The following is a 21,793-nucleotide window of genomic DNA, read 5'->3' as shown; positions in this document are numbered from 1 at the left end:
TTTATCATCTCATATTTTTAATATTTTCTATCATTTTCTTTGAGTTTTAATTGGTTTAAAAATATTTTTGAGCATTTTAAATTATGAAAAAATTTGGAAATGATCCTACGATGGTTTTTGACCTATGGTGATATTTGGTTTGAATTTATTTTATGTTTAGATATTTTATTTGATTTTTTGCTTCTTATTTCCTTTTTTTTTAAAGTCTTTTGAAAAATTATTCAATATTTGATTTGATTTTCTCCCTCCATCTCTTTTCTTTTTGATTTTGTGGGTGTAAGTCTCAAGGTATCCATATTGTAGAGGTTATAATTTTATCATTCTTCTGATGGATCATTAAGATGAAATCCCATAAAAATCAAAAGGAATTCATCTGGACACCTGGTTTTATTTTGATCCATTTGCCTCCCTCTTCATCTTAATCCCATTGTTCGTTATTCTACATGTGTTACAAATTTTAGGAGAATGATTTACATACCATTTCTCTAATTTGCTTTTAAACACATAAATTGGTATTGACCAGCCTCGTTGTAGGGTGACTTTTATATAAGTTACTTGGCGATTGCTTAACATAGTGTTAAATTTGACCTGTATCGAAAAATGATCATTTGTGGCCTAAATATATGTTTATAAGCTCAATGATGGTTGATTATTTGACCATTGGTTCAAGACCTTTGAAAATTTGTTGTGTAGAGGTTTTGATTCTATCAATCCTCTGATAAGTTTTCATTAACTTTAACCTAAGTTCATTATTCAACCATTATTGATAATTAACTTTGAGAAATAATCTCTAACCACTAACTATTAATTTCTAACTTTATTTTATGCTTCTTTTACTATTTAATGCTGCCTCATTCATCATATGTTTATAAACAAATACAAACTAAGACTGAAATGGATGTTTATAAGCATTTAAATGGCGTGACTTCAAACATGAATGAAAAAGCTTGCATTTTTTTTTTGTAAAACTCAAGAATATTTTCATATTGAGAGTATATAATCCCTTTCGTCATTTTTGAACTATCCATCCATTTCGACTTTTGTTAAAATAAAAATTGAATTTTCATAAGGTGAGATGAGATGACTAGGGTCATTCCTATTTTTGTCCATACTTTACTCTTTTTTTTTTCTTCTTCTTTTTTGGGTTACAATTCTTTGTTTCTACATTCCTAACATTCCGTTTGTCTACATATAGCACTTACATATTCCTTTTCCTTTGACAGTAAGCACTTATATATTCTTGTTAGATTGTTAGGATGAAACTAAAAAATTCTTAGAAGTAACAAACCAATAAAATTAGGAAAGTATAAATTACTCTAATTCTACTTAAATTCTAATAGCTCTTAAAAAGTTGCCTTGCAGTGCAAGTAATGCCTTGCCATCATAAATTGAAACGAAATTTTATACTTTCAACTAATCAATTAAAATAAAGTAAAAAGTCACACATCATCACTTCATCAAACTTGAAAACTTTATTTATACACACACCTTTCTTCTTAATAATAAACTTATACACATCATAAAAACCATATATCTCAAAATATTCAATAAAAAAAATCTTAACCATGATTATTATGTGTATGGTTATTGTATATGATTAGGGTATATAACCCAGTGTTGACCATCAACATTCACCTTAAGGTTATGAATTTTGGCAAATAAATCAACAGCTCTTCTAACTCCTCTATTATCTGCAGCAGTAAAATAATCATGCCCGAAAATAATCCCACCGGGTCGGACGATCCGATAACCCCGGTTAATATCCGACCAGGCCGATAAAAAATCATGACCCGCATCAATCTCTACTAAATCAGCCCAAATACCCATTTCACAAAGCTTTGATAATCCCGACCCGCTTGAAAACGGTAAGGGTAAAATCGACCCGGTTTGATTAAAAGTAACAACATTTTGAAGAAACTGATAATAAAGCAAAACGTCACCGTTTAACATCGCTATGTTTTTTACCTTGTCTCTAAACCCGGCCCAACCACGAAAGTCATCGATGCATAGAATCTGAGTCTCGAGTCCGAGTCGCTGAGTCAACTCAGCCATGTGAATCGCTGAAGCTCCAAGAAACGTTCCAACCTCAACGATTATCCGAGGCTGGACTTTCCGAATAAGGTTCTCGAAAACGGCGCCGTATGAACCCCATCCTGTGATTTTCTTGCTGAGACGAAGCTTCTCCTCCGCGTGCGGCGGAGGAAAGTTGATAAACGGCGAGACTCCGTCGAAGATATGCTCGATGAGTATGCTATGAATATTCTCTGGTGGAATTGGTTCGGCGCAAGATGTTTTCACTCGGAATGGTTCGAGCTCGGTTGTGTTGATGTCAGATAGACGGTAAACGGGAGATAGTGGCGGTGATAGCGTCGGCGATGATGGTGGTGGTGATAGCGTCGGCGATGATGGTGGTGGTGATAGCGTCGGCGATGATGGTGCTGATAGCGTCGGTTGTGGTAATGAAGGAGGAGAAGAAGAATGAGATAAGTAACCTAAGGTGTAAGTTAGCACGAGAAGGATAAAATACGCTGCAGGTTTTGCTATTTTAGTGATGGTGTTGATAACTGAAAACGAAGATGAAACTGAAAGTCTTCTATTATGTTCTATTTTCATGTTTATAGGAATTCTTGAAGAAAAAATTTCTATTATAGTTGTTTGAAATTGGTTTGGATATAACTTTAGTGTTTGTGACTATAAAGTGTTATAAGTTTCTTCTTCAAAGTCAATAGTTTTGTAATTTTGGATTTTGGTAATGTAATTTTGTTTGCTTCTATTTATTCATTTGACTATTCAAAACTACGTTTTGGAATTTTTGGATATAGTTAATAGTAGTTATGACTTGATTGATACCTATTCTTTCAATCTAGTTATTGCTAATTAAAGGAGGAAAAAAAAATCTAGTTATTGTGTATTTTTAATTTGGTGAAAACAATATCTTATTAAATATATGTAAGTATCAAATAGATTGAAAATGAAAATTATATATTAAAATTATGTTATAGAAATTAATTTTTTGACTTAATTATACAAATTAAATTGTAACTAATTTATATATTATTGATATAAGTCTTTTTGAATAATTTTTAAAATTATTTGAAGTTAATTTAATATAATTATTAAATCATTAAAATTATTTGATTTTAATTACAATAATTTTTAAAATCATATTTATTAATGATGGTCATTTGTTGATAATGTAAGAATATTTTAAAATTAAGCTCTAAAAAGTATTAAATGTGTCATGCAAATGAATTATGTGATTGATTTTTTTGTTAGTGATAATAAAATTTTAAAAAAGTTATAATAATAATAATAATAATAATAATAATAATAATAATAATAATAATAATCATCATAAAAATAAGAAAAATTAACATTTTTGAATATATATTTAACTTGAATAATTTGAAATTATTTATAGCTACAAAATTCATTACAACAATAAAGCAAGAAAATCTTAACTTAACCATTTGTGTACCAATCTCTCCACTTCTTTCAAATGAATGTCATAATTTGTTTCTACAAAATTAAATTTGAAGTTTTTCTTGTAAGAAAAGAAACTACCATTTAATGTTAATATTTTTAATTTAATAATTTTATTTTTAATTTAATATTGAATTAAGATTAGTTTAGATTTGTTAAGATTAATTATAAAATTAGATTATATTTTATTTTTAAAAATTTTAAATTTGAAAATTCAATTGAGGGTTCGAATTTAATTTTGGTGAATGTTCATATTGATTGATTATGTTGATTATGTTATTGTTCGAATAAAGTAAAGGAATTGGTATACGTTGCTGCATTAAAATTTTTTAACCTTATTTATGGGGTAATGTCAACTTATAGACTATGTTCATGTGTCAAAGATTTTATTATTATTATTATTATTATTATTATTATTATTATTATTATTATTATTATTATTATTATTATTATTATTATTACATTAATATTTTTTTAACTATGAAAATTTAAATATATTCAAGTCAATAGTCTAAAATATCAGTGTCAATATGATGATTAATTACAAATTGATTTGAAGAATATAATTTTATTATATTTATATATTTTTAGTAATACGGACAGTATTGAATAAGATTTTGTGTTCCCCAAATTTAAAATGCACAGTAATTGAAAGAAAGTGGGGATGAATATATTAATATAAACCTAACACCTAGATCCAAAATCTACGTGCCTTATTCTGTAAGTTAACTGATAAATTATATATGCATTGTGGATAATTTCAGTGTGGTCAATGTAGTCACAAATTCACAACCACAAATTAAAATGATTTAAACATACACATAAAAATTATTGTCATTTAGTTATTATAGTTGTTTGATTTGGCTATAACTTTAGCGTTTGTGACTGTAAAGTGTCACAAGTTTCTTTTTCAATGTCAAGAGTTTTGTAATTTTGGATTTTGGTAATGCAATTTTGTATGCTTCTGTCTATACATTTGACTATTCAAAATTACGTCATGCAACCTTTATTTTTATTCTAAGAGAAATAAAAAAATATATATAAGAGATGCTGAATCCAAATACAAAGAGAGGAAAAGAAAAAAAAAAAAAAAAAAACCCAACTCAACAAGAAAAAAAGGGTTGTTCTTTCTACTTTTATACTAGTATGTTGTTCTTCACTATCATTAAAAGTCACAAATATTTTTAGAGTTTGGAAATATATTTTCTTACACACTTTTAAGTCATTTTTTCATATCAAATTGAGGAGACATCCTCATATCAAAATTTAATTTGAAGATACATTTTTGTATACGTAAAAAGTACGTTTAAAGATGTATCTTCGTAAACATCATTTATTCAAAAATTAGTTTCATATTCTCGTGCTAGACTTTTTCTTTTAACCATTGGAGCTCTACCGTTGGAGCGCTTTCTCCTCTTTTCCAGCATCTCATATCTCATACATTCAATTTTTTACTTCTCATCAATTTGATTTGGTAAGTTTTAAAATTTTTTTTTATGTTTTGATTTGTAGTTAGGTGTTTAAGCTACATTAATTATTTAAGAGCTACATTAGTTGTTTATGTATATTAGATAGGACTATGAACGAAATTGGTAGGCTAGAAGAACATGCATTGAGGTAATTTTGGACGGTTAGGGTAGAAATGTTGTTTCTACAAAGGGTGAGAGTCACAGGTTTATTCGAAGATGCATTTCTGGATTTTCTCAGCGCTACTTTCAAAGATGCATCTCTGGATTTGACATAGGCAAAAATTTGGTTGATTTTCTGGATTTGCTCTGACATGTTTTTATCTGTGTTTGTTTGTAACTCATGTTCAATGGCTGAAAACGACACTAGCAGAATTAGGCTCGGCGTGTGTCCCAAACCGCGTCAGTACGACGTGAGAGGCCAGCAGCCAGGACCACAAGGCCACGAGTATATGTGCTGCCACATTTGTTCCGTACAGGGGAAATTGTATGGTCAGGTCATTTAGAGTGTATCTTGATCGTCATGTACCATATGACATTTTCTTCTGCCCATACAAGGGTCACTCCGAGACGCGTCAATTTGACGTCATTTCCTTAGACTCATGATGGCTGGCATGTGGGTCATCTCTTATGTATCATGATTTTCCCAAGTGAGTGATACGCCACTTTGGCTACTTGCAGATTATTTTGAGACCACCCTATGAGTCTGCTCCTCCCGGCATCCTCCGTAAAGATCTTGATGTGATGCTGGATGATTTCAAGAGTCACTTGGTGCTAAAGGAGTATCACAAAGTGCCAACTCATTTTTAGTGAGATGTATTTGACGACCAAATGACATGGTTGAATAAGAGGTCACACCCTATCATGACACCAGACGCTCCTTGAAGACCACCTAGGACAACTAATCAAGAGGTACTTAAGGCCAGGGTGACCCCACTGAGAGACTTTCAGCAGTATATCGAGTGTTATGGAGATGGGTAGAGCGGGCATATCGACATGACTCTTTGAGCATGACAGTCCCTAGTCGGCCCTCACGGAGAATGTGATTGTCGAGTTACTAAATGTCGTGCAGTACAGGCGGAGGAGAAAGCAATGGGTCAGATATACCTAGTAGGTTATGTTTGGATGTATTATTTTTTTTATATTTTTAAAAAAATGTTATGTATGGTCTTGACCTTTTTGTTTTAATTTAATTAATATGCGACTTTTAACTTTCATTTGACTTTAATATTATTTGAGTTAACTTTAATATAATTTTTCCTAAAAAAATTACAATGTTGGGACAATGGTGTTGCTCTGAAATCATTGATGGTACATTTCAGATATGTATCTCCGGATGCACCCAAATAACGTCCGAAATGCATCTCTGGACCATATTTTGTTCAAAAGGGGGTGGATATCATAATCGTTTCTGATGTGATTTTGGGTGCGTTCAGAGATGTATCTTTGGATGCATGAAGGGTATTTTCGGGTTTATGATGGTGTGGGATGCACACATAATGGTGGGAAGAGCATTTCCCAAAAAGAAACCACAATAAATGGTTAGAAAACCAGTTTTGAAGTCTAAATAGAAAGGAGCCAATACAATATCCACTAAACCAGCCCCCAAGAAAACTATAAGCATCCTAACTAGATCCTTAAAAAATATCCCTTCTCCAAGATTGCAAGAACCAGAAAAACTGAACCAACTTACAATCTCACAACCAAAGGCTAAAGCAAACCTCAAATCATTCCACCATAAGGAAAAGTTCCTATTATTGATAGAAGCAAGAGGGTCTAAATAGAGACTATTGATATCACCAAATCTAAATACAAGAAAACTCCATAAAGAATTTGGCGCATTGAGAAATTTTCAATCATCAATTAGAAAAGACGATTTCAACATAAAAAGACTACGCCACATGATCCTGTTATTACAAGAGATGCGGGAAGATTAAATACAAGCAAAATACACTTAGATATCTTTCCACTTCAATTAAATACCAGCAAATCCTTCACCTTCAAAACTAGAAAATATTCAAAAAAAATAGGCTTCCACATCAAAAGCATACCACCTGACATGACATCCTTATCATTCCACAGAGCATGAATAAAAGAATCTCCCATGAATTGATGATTATATTCTTGAAATAAAAAAAATATTCATAGCCCCTAAAGAAACTAAGAATTCAAAGATTTCAAATTGGATGAAATCCCACTCCCTATGGTATTAAAGGAGACCAAGTTCATTTTGAACCCCTAAATTTTGCATCCTTCGATTTGAAAAGGAGTTGATTTTTCTTCTCTAACCTCCTAATTTCTGCAATGTAAGCCAAATCATCATTGTCGCCCCTAATTCCTATGTTGAAAGCTCTTCTGCAGATTTTAGTGCCTAAAGCATTATCTTTCTTTGCCCAAAACCTTTTATTTCCTTGTATTATATTAAGATATGTGGTTGAATCACATCAAAATGTAAAACCATCTGAGAACATTACTGAAGACAAATTCGAAGCGGTTGGAAAGGAAAATATGATGGTTTAGAAATAGGGGAGAAAATCGAAGTGATTGAAGTGGCAGAAGGGGACAAAGGAGATTTTTCTGGTGCTCCCAAAATCTTACAGTTACGAGCAGGATGGGCCATTTTGACTAGAGAAGAAATCGGTCTAGAAGCAACTACTTTAAGTCCTATTCTTGGAATATAGTCTAAAACTCTAGTCAAATCCGATGACAATCCAAAGGCCCACCTTCATAAAGAAGAACCTTACCCAAAGAAGAAAACTTTAAGGCTGAAATAACGTTACACCCCAAAGACTTAAACTGAAAAGTGGCACCATTTTGCAGCTTGACAAGACTCCACGCTATTTGACTTTTCTAATCTGTCTATGTCAATTTCTGAAATATTATGATACCTAGGATTTTCATCAAGTTCATTGGGAACCACCATCTCCTGATGGGACACCATTTTGGATTGATCTTCTGCCACTTTTGTGTTACCTTTAGGGGAACATTTAATTCTAGAATCATTTTCAAGTCCAACACCTTCCTCTGAGCTAACTTCGTAAGCTTTTCCTTCTAGACATCACTAGAGAAATTGTCGGATTCATCACTAAAGGATGAATCTAAGGACGGTAACTCTGACATAATAATGAGGAGGGGCCTTGAGAGTCTTCGACCATTTTTACCGTGAAAAGCACACAATTAATCAAAACATCTTTGACTTCATTTAGAACTTTAAATTTCCTTGTTCGAACTAGAATACGAGAAAGACATCCATTTTAGTTTGCAATCTTCTGTTGTCATCACATAAAAGGTAAATCCCCATAGATTCCACTAATGCTTCAAAATACTCCATCTTCCAGGCTTGGCTAGGGATAACATAACAACAAATCCAAGTTACTCTTTCATCATCCACGCAAGTCTCCTTCCATGATCGAACTTCCATGAACCATTGACTCAACCATTTCCCTCCATCTTTCAATAGTGCTTTAAGCTCCATTTTGACACGATCTTCTAGCAGACACAAACTTGCACCAAGAGGAGTAACAAGAACCAAAAAATATCCTTTTAAGTTGAAATACTCTTCCATATTATAAGTCATTCCAGGATTTTCCACTAAACCTACAAAAGCTTGTTGGAATCTTGAAAGGTCCCCATTTTCAAGAGAGAACTTCAGAGAAGGATTTGGATAAGCTACTTTATTCCTAAGAACCACTACATAGGAATGAGCTTGCGAGTTTCCTGAATTTTGGCCAACAATTGATTTCCACATCTTATGCATACCAGACACAACATGCTTCTAATTCAGTCTCTACTTGGAGGTATTGTTTCTTTGAAATATCGTAAGATTTGTGAAGATCTTCCTCTACCAATAAAAAGATTATCTAGCTTCTTGGCCAGATGACTTTCACCCCTAACATAAAAAAAATCTTACAAAACCATAACGACGCCCTCTAATCTCACGCTTGGAAGGTATTATAACCTCATTAATGTTTTTGAAATGTTTGAACTCATCATACATTTCCTTAGCTCCAAGCTCCTTCAAAAAAGAAGTAAAAAAAGGATAATCTTTTAGAATGCTCCTTATCATTTATTTGATTCGAGTCATAAAGTGTTCAACCTCCACTTTTCAAAGCAATGTGAGACTTAAAACTCACATTTGCTTCTCCATGTAAACCCTCTCTCAATTGCAACTTTTGAACAGAAAAATTACAAACCATCTCTCAACTGCAATTTTTTGAAAGAAAAATTGCAAACCCTCTCAACAAACTATTTTTGAACGGAAAAATAGAAAATCCTCTCAACAAACTATTTTTGAACAGAAAAATAAAAAATTCTCTCAATAAACTATTTTTGAACAAAAAAATAGAAAAACCATCTCTAGACACACAAAACCACGCAAATCTCCAATATACCTAAAAAGACTATATTTTGTTGTTATATTAAAACTCAAACTAACTATCTCTATTTATATTAAAACTTAAATTCTATTTTCTTTCAACTATCTCATGGGAGACTTGTAGGTATGCTCCATTTAGGATAAATTCCTTTTATTCCTTTTATGTTTCTTGATGTAAGACATGTGGCAAATAAGAAATTAATGGTTGAGATTTAAAATTAATTACTTTTTATTTATTTAATAAATACAATGAGAGAGAAAATCACTTTCTCTATATTCACGTTCCTATTTCCAATCTCTGCAACATTTTTCTTCTTCTCATTATTTTTACTTCTTTTTCATGTCATCTCCTCCGCAAAAATTCATAAATTATCGTAATTATATTATCGTAATTCTATTATCACAATTTATATATTGTTGTAAATTTGCAGTCAAAATTCATATGTTGCCGTAATGTTGGCCATAGTTATTATCTGAAACTTCATCTAGAAATTACAGTAACAACACATGAAGTAACAATAAATATGATTACAATAAGCATAGTAAAATAAGAAAATTTCATGAAATAGTATCAACATAACTAAAATAATAACAACGTAATAACAACATAAAACTAAACAGAATTGCAAAACTAAAGTAATAACAAAGTAGATTAGTTAATAACAATCTGAATGGAATATTTTTTTTACATAAAATATACTAATAACAACATATAATAACAACAATAAAAAACTGATTGAAGTAATTTTTTTAAACATAAAATATACTAATAACAACATAAAACTGTAGTGATACCTTCAACAAAACAGTCACAACGATCAGGGAGGTAAAATAACGATATTCGACGGCGACAATGATACAGCGATATCTAACTGCAGTGACACGGTAATGGTTGATGGAGATGAAAGATTAATATGTAGAGATAAATGAAGAGAAGAAAGAAGCATGAGTCTCTAAACAATTAGCAAGAGAGAGAATGTATTGAAAAAAAATAGTAATAAAGAAGATGATGGAATACTGGAAGTTAGAACGTGTGGAAACAGAGAAACGTGAATATAGAGAAAGTGATTTTCTCTCTCATTGTTTTTATTAAATAAATAAAAAGTAATTAATTTTAAATCTCAACCATTAATTTCTTATTTGCCACATGTCTTACATCAATAAACCTAAAAGGAGTAAAAGGAGTTTATCCTAAATGGAGCATATCCGAACTCGATGAATATATTAGTTAAACCAATAGTTATAATTATTTTTAAAATCATATTTATTAATAATTGACATTTGTTGATAATGTAAGAATATTTTGATATTAAGTTCTAAAATAATTATGCATTAGGTTAGAGATTTGTTTATATATTAAATGTGTCATGTAAATGAATTATGTGATTGATTTTTTTTTTTTAAAATTAGTCGGTCATAAGATTGAATAATAAACTTTAAAAAATAATATAACATTAACATTTTCATATATATATATATATATATATATATATATATATATATATATATATATATATATATATATATATATATATAAATATATATATATATATAATAATTTGAAATTATTTATAGCTACAAAATTCATTACAATAATAAAATAAAAAACTTAATTTAACCGTATTAATTTACTAATCTCTCCCCTTCTTTCAAATAGAAGTTTTTCTTGTAAAAAACTATCATTTAATGTTAATATATTTGATTTCATAATTATATTTTTAATTTAATATTAAATTAAGATTAGTTTGGATTTTTTAAGATCAATTATAAAATTTTATTTTATTTTTCAAATTTTAAATTTGAAAATTCAATTAAGGGTTCAAATTTAGTTTTAGTGGATATTCATATTGATTATGATATGAGTTTAATAGATATAGACTGACTGTGTAAAATAGATATACACTGACTGTCATCCAATAAAAAACTAACCGTTTATCATGTTAGTATAAAATTATTTTACACTATTAATGCACTACTTCTTTTCTCTTATGATATTTGTTTGAATAAAATAGAGAAATTGGTACACACAGATAAATTAAGATTTTTTTAAACCTTAATTGTTGGGTAATGTCAACTTATATACGATGTTGATGTGTTAAAGATTCTATTATGATTACAATTATATTTTTTAGGAATAATAATTTAAATATATTCAGGTCAATAGTCTAAAATATCAGTGTGAATATCATTATTAATTACAAATTGATTTAAAGAATACAATTTTAAAATATTATTTATATTTTCAGCCTATAAAACGTAAGATATTGAATAAAAAAAAAATTTTCGCCAAATTTAAAATGCACAATAATTGAAAGAAAAGTGGGGATGAATATATTAATATACACCTAACACCTAGATCCAAAATCTAGGTGCCTTGTTCTAGAAGTTAACTGACAATTTAATATATATTGCATTGTGGATAATTTTTTTGTGGTCAATGTAGTCCCAAATTCACTATCACAGATTAAAATATTTAAACACATATATAAATTATTGTCAATTAGTTATTTTTCAATAATAAAAAATGATTTCTCTTTTAAACGTATGTTTTGTAATAATTTAGATTTGGGATTATGAGTACGTAAGCATCGTTTTTAGTATAATAATAAAAAGTAATTGGATGAGTGTTGTTGTATATATCTTATCAATTAAGATGATTACTACTTTTTGCATGTTTAAATCCGTGGTATATCAACACACACAAAATTTGAGACAATAAAAAAGATGAAAAAGGTGTAACCGTGTAAGAAATATGAGAAATTCTCTAGCGGAATTTGGGGAATTTTAGGAAGCAAACTTTTCTCCGGCGCGACCAATGAACCCCTCCGGTGGAATTTGGGGCTTCTAGAAAGGAACGTTCATCTCCTTGATTTTGGTTTAAACTCCTGGCTTTAGGGCTTAGGGACCTTATCGAGGTGGTGGTTCTGTCTCCGATTTAGGGCTTCGGGTTTTCGCGTGGACTTGGGTGTTCGCGTTCCTCGCTGCGCGGAGTTTTGATCTTTTTTCATGGATTGGCAGAGAAGCAAGGGTAAGAGGGTTTTCAAGCACATCTCCCCAAGATGGGATGTTTTTCCCCATGGGGGAAGGAAGTTTTTTGGGGAGGCGGCGCAAAGGTGCTCTTCTGTCTATTTCTCGGAGTTTCCAGACAGGGTAAATGCCAGAGACATGTTCGGGTTGTTTGGGTGTGTTGGGGAGGTTTTTGAGGTGGTGATATCTCCAAGGAGGAACAAGTGGGGAAAGAGGTTTGGCTTCGCCAGGTTCAAGGAAGTGGATAACTCTAGGATGCTGGCAGTAAAATTGGACAATGTTGTTATTGACGGCGTGAAGATCCACGCTAATCTGCCGAGGTTTGAGAGATGTTCTAGAGGGGAAGGGGTTTCAGTTGGAGTGAACTCAATTCCAGCAACTCGGAGCAACAATGTTTTGCCTTTCGTTAGGAAGAAGAAGTGGGATCCGGGCGTTGGGAACAGATCCTTCGCTGAGGTTCTTAACGGCAAGGAAGCTAAGGGTGGAGCAGGAGGATCGAAAGTCGCTGAGGAGTTTGCTTCGTCTCCTGAGGTGGTAGCTAGATTTGCCAAAGCCTATGTAGGGAAAGTGGCGACACCAGGTATGACCTATAATATTCAGACTTGCTTTGAAACTGAGGGCTATTTCTCAATTAAGGTGACTCCGCTGGGAGCGAACTTATGTCTTCTGGAAGAGGTTGAGGAAGGAGAGATAGAGATTTTGGTTAGGGAAGGCGAGAGCTGGTGGAAGCAATGGTTCACGGAGATTAGAAAGTGGAGAATAGAGGACGTAGACGATGAAAGAGTAACTTGGCTCAGGGTGTTCGGGGTTCCTTGCCATGTCTGGGGTTACGATTTCTTCGATTTTTTAGCCAACAGGGTGGGGACTTATATCTGCTCCGACGATAATACTTTGAAGGCGGTGAATCTTGATGTGGCGAGGTTTATGGTTAGAACTCATTGTGCGAAAGTGCTGAACGAAGAGCTGTGTGTTAGGATCGACGGGGTCCCTTTTTCTATCAAGATTATGGAGGATTTGCAAGGCCCTCTCAGAATTAATCTTCACAACTCTGGGTTGGAACCTGCCGCCAGAGAGGTTTCTGACTCTGAAGAGGACTGGTTACTGAATCAGGGAGCAGATAGGGAAGATGATACGGCTGAGAATTCTTTCTCAGGATCGGTGGTAGGTAAAGAGGAAGAGGATTTAGTCCAAGAGGAGGTTTCGCCACCTCAAACAGCCAGGGAACCTGCTGGAAACGAACCCCAGATTTCTTTGGAGGAAGGGGAACTTGTGTCAGATTCCAAACCGACGGAGAGTGATTATAACAAGAAAGTTCCTTACTCTTTTGACGAGGCGGTTGGGGAGGTTAAGAAGCTTAAAGATACGGCTATGGAGAAGGACAAATGTAGAGATTTTCTACAAGTTCCGAATGATTCATCGTGTTCTTTGGTGAGCAGTTCGGTGGATACTTTCTTTAAGTAGGAGGAATCTCTTAAAATTGGCAAGGTTAATAGCAGATTCGCGGAGAAGGCCAACAGTGGAGTGAAGATCAAGAACAGAATTTTAATAGATCTGGTTGGTCCTCTTTCAGCAAAGAAAAAGAGGGTTAAGAAACATATCTTGAATGAACAACCTGTTATTCCCTTAAGTCAGACGGTAGCAAGGGACGAAGAGGATGAAAACAAAGTTCTACTTCTGTCTTCTCCAGCAAATGAGGCCGATGATGAATTCTCAGCTGGGACGGTTCTTTGAAGTGACCCAATTTCGGATGGTGATATGGCAAATTGCAACAATAGATTCTGGGAAAATGTGGACACAAACATTGGGAATAAGACATGGCAGGCTATATCTAATATGGGAGTGGTTAGCAGCAACATCAATATTGATTATCAAAAGAAGATTGAAGAGATGGAAATGTTAGATAAAGCTAGGATGGTTAGCAAGAAGGTGAATAACAAATGCCTATTATGATAATAGGATCCTTCAATATAAGGGGAGGGGGTAGTGCCTTGAAAAGAAGAAGGATAAAAAATATTATCAAGCAGGGGAGGGCTGGAATTTTCTTAATTCAAGAAACGAAGTTAGAGGAGATTGATAGCAGGCTGATTGGTTCTTTGTGGCAGAAGGATGACATTGGTTGGTCGTACGCGGGTGCTGTTGGCAGTAAAGGGGGTTTGTTAACAATGTGGAGGGCTGACATATTCGAGGAAATTCTGAGTTTTAAGGGGGATGGATACCTGGGTATTAAGCTGAGTTGTAATGGGTGTTTCTTCTATGTCGTTAATATTTATTCTTCGTGCAACATGCAGCAAAAGAAGGCGCTGTGGTGTGCTATTCTTAAGCTGAGGACGAAATTTTCTGATGCGCCGTGGGTCTTAGCTGGTGATTTTAATGCTGTAGCTTCTGAGTCCGAGAGGAAGGGAGTATCTTCGGGCAGTAGGAGGGCGGAAGAGGCAGGATTTTCCAGCTTTGTGGAATCGGTGGATCTTGTGGATTTACCTTGTAAGGGTAAAAGGTTCACATGGTATAGCGGTAACGGGTTGTCTTGCAGTAGGATTGACCGTTTTCTGGTGTCCGAAGATCTGATCGCAGATTGGGGTTTAGTTGGACAATACATCGCTAGTAGGGATATTTCGGACCACTGTCCTGTTTGGCTAATGGTGGACAAGGAAAATTGGGGTCCCAAGCCTTTTGTTTTCAACAATGGGTGGTTCGATAATAAACTGTTCAAGCCTTTTGTTGAGTCTGTTTAGCTGTCCTTGAATGTAAGTGGGAGAGGAGATTATGTGCTGAAGGAGAAGCTGAGAATTTTATAGGAGAAAATTAGGATTTGGAATATAGAGGTGTACGGGAAAATCGATTTGGTTATAAAGGAGGGTGTTAAGTTGATTAATAAGGAGGACGAATTCATGGAAAGTTGCAATTTTGAGTATACAGAGGAAGCGGTTAAAAAGAGGAGTGAAGCTACTAGTCGGTTTTGGACTAATTTGAGAATAAAAGAGAATCTCCTTTTTTAGAAATCAAGGCTAAAATGGGATAATGAAGGTGATGATAATAGTCGTTATTTTCACTGTATCATGAAGGAGAGAAGGAGGAGAAAGTATATTGGTTCTTTACCTTCGGCGAGGGGAGTTCTCAAGGAGGTAGAGGAAGTTAAAGAGGAAGTTAGACGACACTTTTCTGAAAAATTCAAAGAGAGTGATTTTAATAGACCAACTTTGGAAGGCGTCCCGTTTGATAAATTGGATGTTTCTAAGGTTGAGGGGTTGGAGGCAATTTTTACTGAGGATGAGATAAAGGAAGCGGTTTGGAGCTGTGAAGGATCTAAAAGTCCTGGTCCGGATGGTTTCAACTTCCTCTTTATTAAAAAGTGTTGGTCATTTTTGAAGTTTGATTTCGTGAAATTCTTCAACGACTTTCACAGGTATGCGGTTTTGTCCAAAGCGGTTAATTCTTCTTTCTTGACCCTTATTCCGAAAAAGGACAACCCGTTGAGTCTTGACGATTACCGTCCGATTTGTTTGGTTGGATGCCTTTATAAGTGTTTGGCGAAATTACTTGCATCAAGGTTGAAAATGGTGTTGAAGGATATTGTTTCGGATTGTCAAACGGCGTTTGTTCCGGGTAGGCAACTCCTTGACGGTGTGGTAGTGGCGAATGAGCTTGTAGATTATGTGGTAAAGGAAAAGAAAGAGTGCGTCCTTTTCAAAGTTGATTTCGAAAAAGCGTACGATAAAGTTAGTTGGAATTTTTTGAGATATATGTTGAGGAGGTTAGGTTTTGGAGACTTATGGTTGAACTGGATGGAAGCGTTGGTGTGTAATAGTCATATGTCGGTGTTGGTGAATGGAAGTCCTACAAAGGAATTCAAGGTGTTCAGAGGTCTTAGACAAGGTGACCCTTTGTCTCCCTTTTTATTCGTTTTGGTGGCCGAAGGGTTGGCGGGTCTTGTTAGGAGGGCTTGCGTGGTTGAGAATTTCAAGGGGATAAATATTAATGGTGAGTGCAAGGTGGATCTTCTTCAGTATGCGGATGATACTTTATTGGTGGGGGATGGAAGTTGGAATCATATTTGGGCTTTGAAGGCGGTCCTTAGAGCTTTCGATCTTGTATCCGGTCTTGGAGTAAATTTCCATAAGAGTAGGTTGATTGGCATAAATACGAGTGTGCATTTTGTGGGGGCTGCAGCTAATTTTCTTGCTTGTGATACGGAGTCTCAGAATTTCACTTTTCTCGGTATCCCTATAGGCGTTAATCCGAGGCGCTTGTCTTTTTGGCGGCCTTTGATCTCTAAGCTGAAAAGGAGACTCAATGGATGGAGCGGCAGATTCCTTAGTTTGGGAGGAAGGATTACATTATTGAAATCTGTTTTGAGTAGCCTTCACATTTTTTTGATGTCTTTTTACAGGGCCCCTGTTCAAGTTGGTAAAGAGATTTCCAGAATCCAAAACTCCTTTTTGTGGAAAGGGGTGGAGGATAGAAAGAAGATCCATTGGTCTAGGTGGGACTTGGTTTGCCTTCCTAAGGAGAAAGGTGGCCTCGGCTTGAAATTAGTGGAAGAGTTTAACGTTTCTTTGCTTATGAAGTGGAGATGGAGGCTTTCAAAAGGCGGAGACGCGCAGTGGATAAAGATGCTAAGGGCTAGATATGGAGGTAGAAATATTTTGATTGGGTTCACCGGTTTTTCTTGCAGGTTAGCATCTTTTTGGTGGAAAGATATCATGCGGTTGGAAAAGAGACACTTAGAGGGCGACTTTCTTGAGAGATGTAAATTTATTCTAGGGAAAGGAAATTCTATCTTCTTTTGGCATGTTAGTTGGTTGGGGGATTGTAACTTGAAAGAGGTATTTCCGGACTTATTCCTTCTTTCGGAATTGAAGAATGAATTGGTGGATGGTATGGGTGAGTGGGAAGAGGGTAGGTGGAGGTGGAGGTGGAGTAATTTGGGAATTTCCGCAACTCTTAATTCTCCTATTTGGATTCGGCTTCAAGAGCTTAAGGAGATGTTAGTGGATATCCGGCCGGTTTGTGGGAGGGATGATGAATCTTGGTGGATCCCGAATGAAGACGGGAATTTTTCGGTAAGGTCTTGTTACGATTATCTTTCGGTAAATAGTCTTAGTTCTATTTTTACTCCGGATAGAGAGAAGGCTTTGAATTTGGTTTGGAAAGCTTTAGTACCTTTTAGATATAAAGCTTTTGCTTGGAGGGTTTTGATTGATAGACTCCCCTCTAAAAATCATCTTTTTGTTAGAGGTATATTCTCTTCTCCTTCCGACCTTATTTGTGAGTTTTGTAAAGATAGTGAGGAAAATATAGCACATCTTTTCTTTTTTTGTGTTGTTGCTAAGAAGGTGTGGGTTTCAATTTTGGTTTGGTTAGAGATGGATTTGGCTTTGCTTCCGTTAGTTTGGGAGAATTTTCTTCTAGTTCATGACAGTATGAGGCGGAAGAAAGTGAGGAGAGGGTCGGAGAGTTTGGTTTGGATAGCGGTGTGTTGGGGATTATGGAGAAGGAGGAACAAAGTCATTTTCGGTAACGATAATTGGAGTGTCTCGGACATTTGTTGGAGCATAAAAGTGTTGATTTGGAAATGGTCTTTCCACGGCAAAATTACGTACGACAATTGCAATTTTTATGATTTTTGCAAAGATCCTTTGCATTTTCTTAGATAGATTGCAATTGTAATGTAATTTCGGACGCTTCTTCGGTAGATACCAATTTTTGTAAGAGGGATTGAGTACCCCTAGTACTCCCTTTTTATATTATTCCTTGCTTACAAAAAAAAAATTGAGACAATAAAAGAGAGAAATTAATTAAATTGGTACACCGTATAAATATAGAGTGTTAGACATCTAACCCTTTAAATTCTTTCCTTTATTTTTCTCTTCTTCTCTATCCATTGTCTCTATCTCTTTTAATTTCATTCTCTTTCTTAATTATATGTTGTTTTTAATGATGAGTGAAAGTGAGATTAAGAGAGATAGAGAGGATGAAGAAGGAAGGAGAGAAAAATGAAGGAGATGATTCAAGTCCAACATCTAAACACCTAAAAAAAAAACAACAAAAAAATTAGATTATTCAAAAATAAAATTCATCTAACATCAGCAGCAATAGTGTAACAAGGAAAAACAGTAATTCCCACACCTTTTGTAAGTGAGAGTCATTTGCGAGTGGTCTAAAATTCAGCGTTTAGAATATATGAGAAGTTCAACTTGAAAGCAGAGAAGTCACATTACCATATATCAGATGCGGAAGGTATCCCCAAATACCGTGCAGATTGGAGTGTTATTACAACTTTTATCTACATTGATAATAATGCAAGAGTAATCGAGGGAGTTCCTCTTTATAAAACGATTTTTTGTATGTCTTGTTTGTGATATACGAAAGTAAATGCGAAAAAGTCAGTCATGGAATGGGCACCCAATGTAAGTTTGTATCGTGGAATTGTTTCATGTGATAAACAGTTGAGTTACGTTTCTGCAAACCCACCTGATTCCCATTGCAAAGAGATCGTGATGACGGGTACCATGTGTCTTGTTTTTTATGGATCATGAAAAATGTTAGGTCATCAATTTTGAGGTCAACATGAGGGGACATTTTTACATTAGAGTCATTCTTAATGAGCAACAGACCTTTTGAGAGACACACCACATATTCACCAAAAACCTTAAGGTGATAGTTGTATGGGTCCTCTCACTTATAAAGTGCTCGACCTCAACTTTTTCAAGCAAGGTGGGACTTACACAACTCACACTTGTTTTTCAACAATCTCCCCTTCAAGTGTAAGTCTATCCACTATGCTCCGAACAAGCGAAAGCTCTTTCATCCACATACTTGTATCGATGTTGAGACTCTTTCAACGAGACATGTCTCCTACCTACCATGTGGGGGAGAACTTTCGATACAAGTGAGTCGCACCTTAACTTGAACCATGCTCTGATACCAAATGTTATGTCATCAATTTGAAGGTCATGTGAGGGAAGAATTTTTATATTGGGGTCTTTCTTTATGAGCAACACACCTTGTGAGAGACACACCACATATTCACCCAAAACCTTAAGGTGATAGGTGTATGAGTTTTCTCATTTATAAAGTGTTCAACCTCCATTTTTTCAAGCAACATGGTACTTACACGACTCACACTTGTTTCTCAATAAAAAGGAGCATCTATATTGGATCAAGAGAAACACACAAGTGAGAGAGACACCACATATTCATGCATAATCTTTAGGCTTTGTTTGGAAGTTTAGAGGGGAAGGGAAGGAAAGGCTTCCGAAAAATGAATTTTTTTAAAAATATAGGAAAATATTTGACATTTTTCGAAAGAATGATTTTGTATAGAATGATAAAAGAGTGTTAATCATTACTATATTTTTAATTTTTATAATATTATAGCAATATAAAATATATTTGAAAAATTTATGTAAGCCCTCCAAAATCCTTCTTCAATACAAATTTTGAGTTCCTCCAAATTAGAGAGTTTTTGGTGTTATGAATAGTAAACCTTTCAAAATCCTCCCAACCAAATTCCTTCAATTATTTCCACTTAATCCTTCCCTTTTTTTTTCTAAGCCCTCCCCTCCGTTCCCTTCCAAATTTCCAAACATTCCCTAAGACATTGGGTATATGGGTCATTTTACTTATAAAGTGCTCAATCTTTATTTTTCCAAGAAATGTGAGACTTTCAACTCACAATTGTATCTCAATAATTTCCCTCTCAAGTATGAGTTCATTAATTAAGTTTTTTCTCGACTGAAAGCTCTTTCATCCATATACACTTGTACCTTCGTTGATATCCTTATCACGTCTTGACACCCTTACCACGTGAAAAACACTTCAACATGACATGTCACTTAACCATTACCTTATTAGGAAGATTTTTGATACAAGGAGTCGATCCCTTACTCAAACCATCAGCTTTGATACCACTGATGGGTCTTGAGGAGGATTGAGTCATGAAAAACACACAAGTGAGAGAGACACAATAAATTCAACCAAAACCTGAAGACATTGGGTATATGAGTCCACTAATTTATAAGATGTTCAATCTCCACTTTTTAAATAATGTTTAACTTTCAACTCACACCTGTATCTCAATAGTTTTTTTCAAATATTTTCATACTAGATCAAACAGGGTAATTAATCCAAAGAGGACATGGTATCAAAACAAAATTAATATAAACTAATCTTAATTCAATATATTAAATTAAAAATCTAATCATTAAATAAAAAATAATAACATTAAATAATAATTTTTTCTAACAAATCAACCAATACTTTTTCAACATGATATCAAAATCATGATATCTCCCATAAATAAGAAATAATTATAATTATCACTATAGAAAATCTAATTCTCTACCATTTTGTTTCCTCCAAATCTCCCATCGAGGACATGGATTGAGATGCTAGAAAATTTATTTGGCTTGCTTTAGCTGTTTTTATTCTATACTATGGTAGCATTCCAATCTCACATACCTCTTGTGTCATGTGATTCTCATTAAAAGTTCTTTGTAAACTACCGTTATATCTTAGGATGATAGGTGTTGGCGTGAATACATTAATTTTAGGTTATAGGAGTATCTTGGCATGGAGCGTTCGAAAATTTGATGAAAAATGAAGATTAAAGACATAGGAATTAATAAGCATCACAATATTGTCATTCGCCAATGTATTTTTAAAGAGAATTTCTTTTATGACTGACTCCCCTATGAGATGACCCAAGCGAAAATCTCAAATACCTCTACTTCAAAATGCATTTTCGAAGTAAATTTTTTTTTAGATTTTTCTAGAGTTCGGAAGTACACTTCCGAAAACATCAAATAGGAGGTGTTTTCGGAGATGCACTTTCGAAAACACTTTTTTAACATTTTTGGGAGTTTTCGAAAGTGCACTTCCGAAATATGCAGAAATTGTGTTTTTTTTTTTTTTATGTTTTTCTAATAAACGTCTAGTCCCGTATTTTTAATTAAACAAAAACGCTTACTATAAATAAAATATAATCCGAATAAAATAAGCGACATATCAACATAAAATACTAATATTATATATACAAGCCGAATAAAATACTAATAGTGTGCGTAAATGTACGTAAATGCAAAAAATACAAACCGAATATAATAAAGTCATAAAAAAATAAACCGGAACCCCTACTGTGTATGCCTAACCCTAACTCCCTGGGACCTCCTCTGCCTCCTATATGCCGCCACACCGCCCGCATCACCGACCATCCTCTCCACCATGGCAACTGCCTCTGGACAACCCTGATCAATGATACCTCGCTCCAACGCGTCTCGCCCAAACATCTCTATCCGCTGGCATATCGAAAGGAGATTAGTGGCATGGTCATCCTCAGCCTGCTGGTTCTCCAAGATCTCCTCATATGCTGGCCTAAGAGCGCCGGGAGCGTCGGGTGTCATCAGAGGATGTGACACCCGATAGAACCATGTCACGTACCCCT

The 21,793-nt window shown here is 34.3% G+C and overlaps 2 protein-coding genes across 2 annotated transcripts; one reads left to right on the top strand and one right to left on the bottom strand.

The window, feature by feature from the left end:
• Window positions 1-1,453: 1,453 nt before the first annotated feature.
• LOC131618254 (uncharacterized) lies at window positions 1,454-2,724 on the bottom strand. The gene has a single exon (XM_058889517.1). It carries the CDS (start codon window positions 2,611-2,613, stop codon window positions 1,585-1,587), a length of 1,029 nt encoding a protein of 342 aa, XP_058745500.1. The 5' UTR covers window positions 2,614-2,724; the 3' UTR covers window positions 1,454-1,584.
• An 11,382-nt stretch (window positions 2,725-14,106) lies between these two features.
• LOC131619974 (uncharacterized) lies at window positions 14,107-15,083 on the top strand. Its single transcript, XM_058891006.1, has 2 exons — window positions 14,107-14,277; window positions 14,376-15,083. The coding sequence occupies exons 1-2, from the start codon at window positions 14,107-14,109 to the stop codon at window positions 15,081-15,083; spliced, it is 879 nt and encodes a 292-aa protein (XP_058746989.1).
• The last annotated feature ends 6,710 nt before the right edge of the window (window positions 15,084-21,793 follow it).

The sequence above is a fragment of the Vicia villosa genome, linkage group LG7 (assembly GCF_029867415.1).
Source record: "Vicia villosa cultivar HV-30 ecotype Madison, WI linkage group LG7, Vvil1.0, whole genome shotgun sequence".
NCBI lineage: Eukaryota > Viridiplantae > Streptophyta > Magnoliopsida > Fabales > Fabaceae > Vicia > Vicia villosa.
This window is presented reverse-complemented; position numbering and strand designations above follow the sequence as displayed.

Excerpts from the sequence above, each read along its gene's own strand:
- LOC131618254 (XM_058889517.1), bottom strand. The coding sequence starts at position 2,613 with ATGAAAATAGAACATAATAGAAGACTTTCAGTTTCATCTTCGTTTTCA.
- LOC131619974 (XM_058891006.1), top strand. The coding sequence starts at position 14,107 with ATGGCAAATTGCAACAATAGATTCTGGGAAAATGTGGACACAAACATT. Across the intron at positions 14,278-14,375 it reads CTAGGATGGTTAGCAAGAAG|GGGAGGGCTGGAATTTTCTT; the intron begins GTGAATAACAAA and ends ATTATCAAGCAG.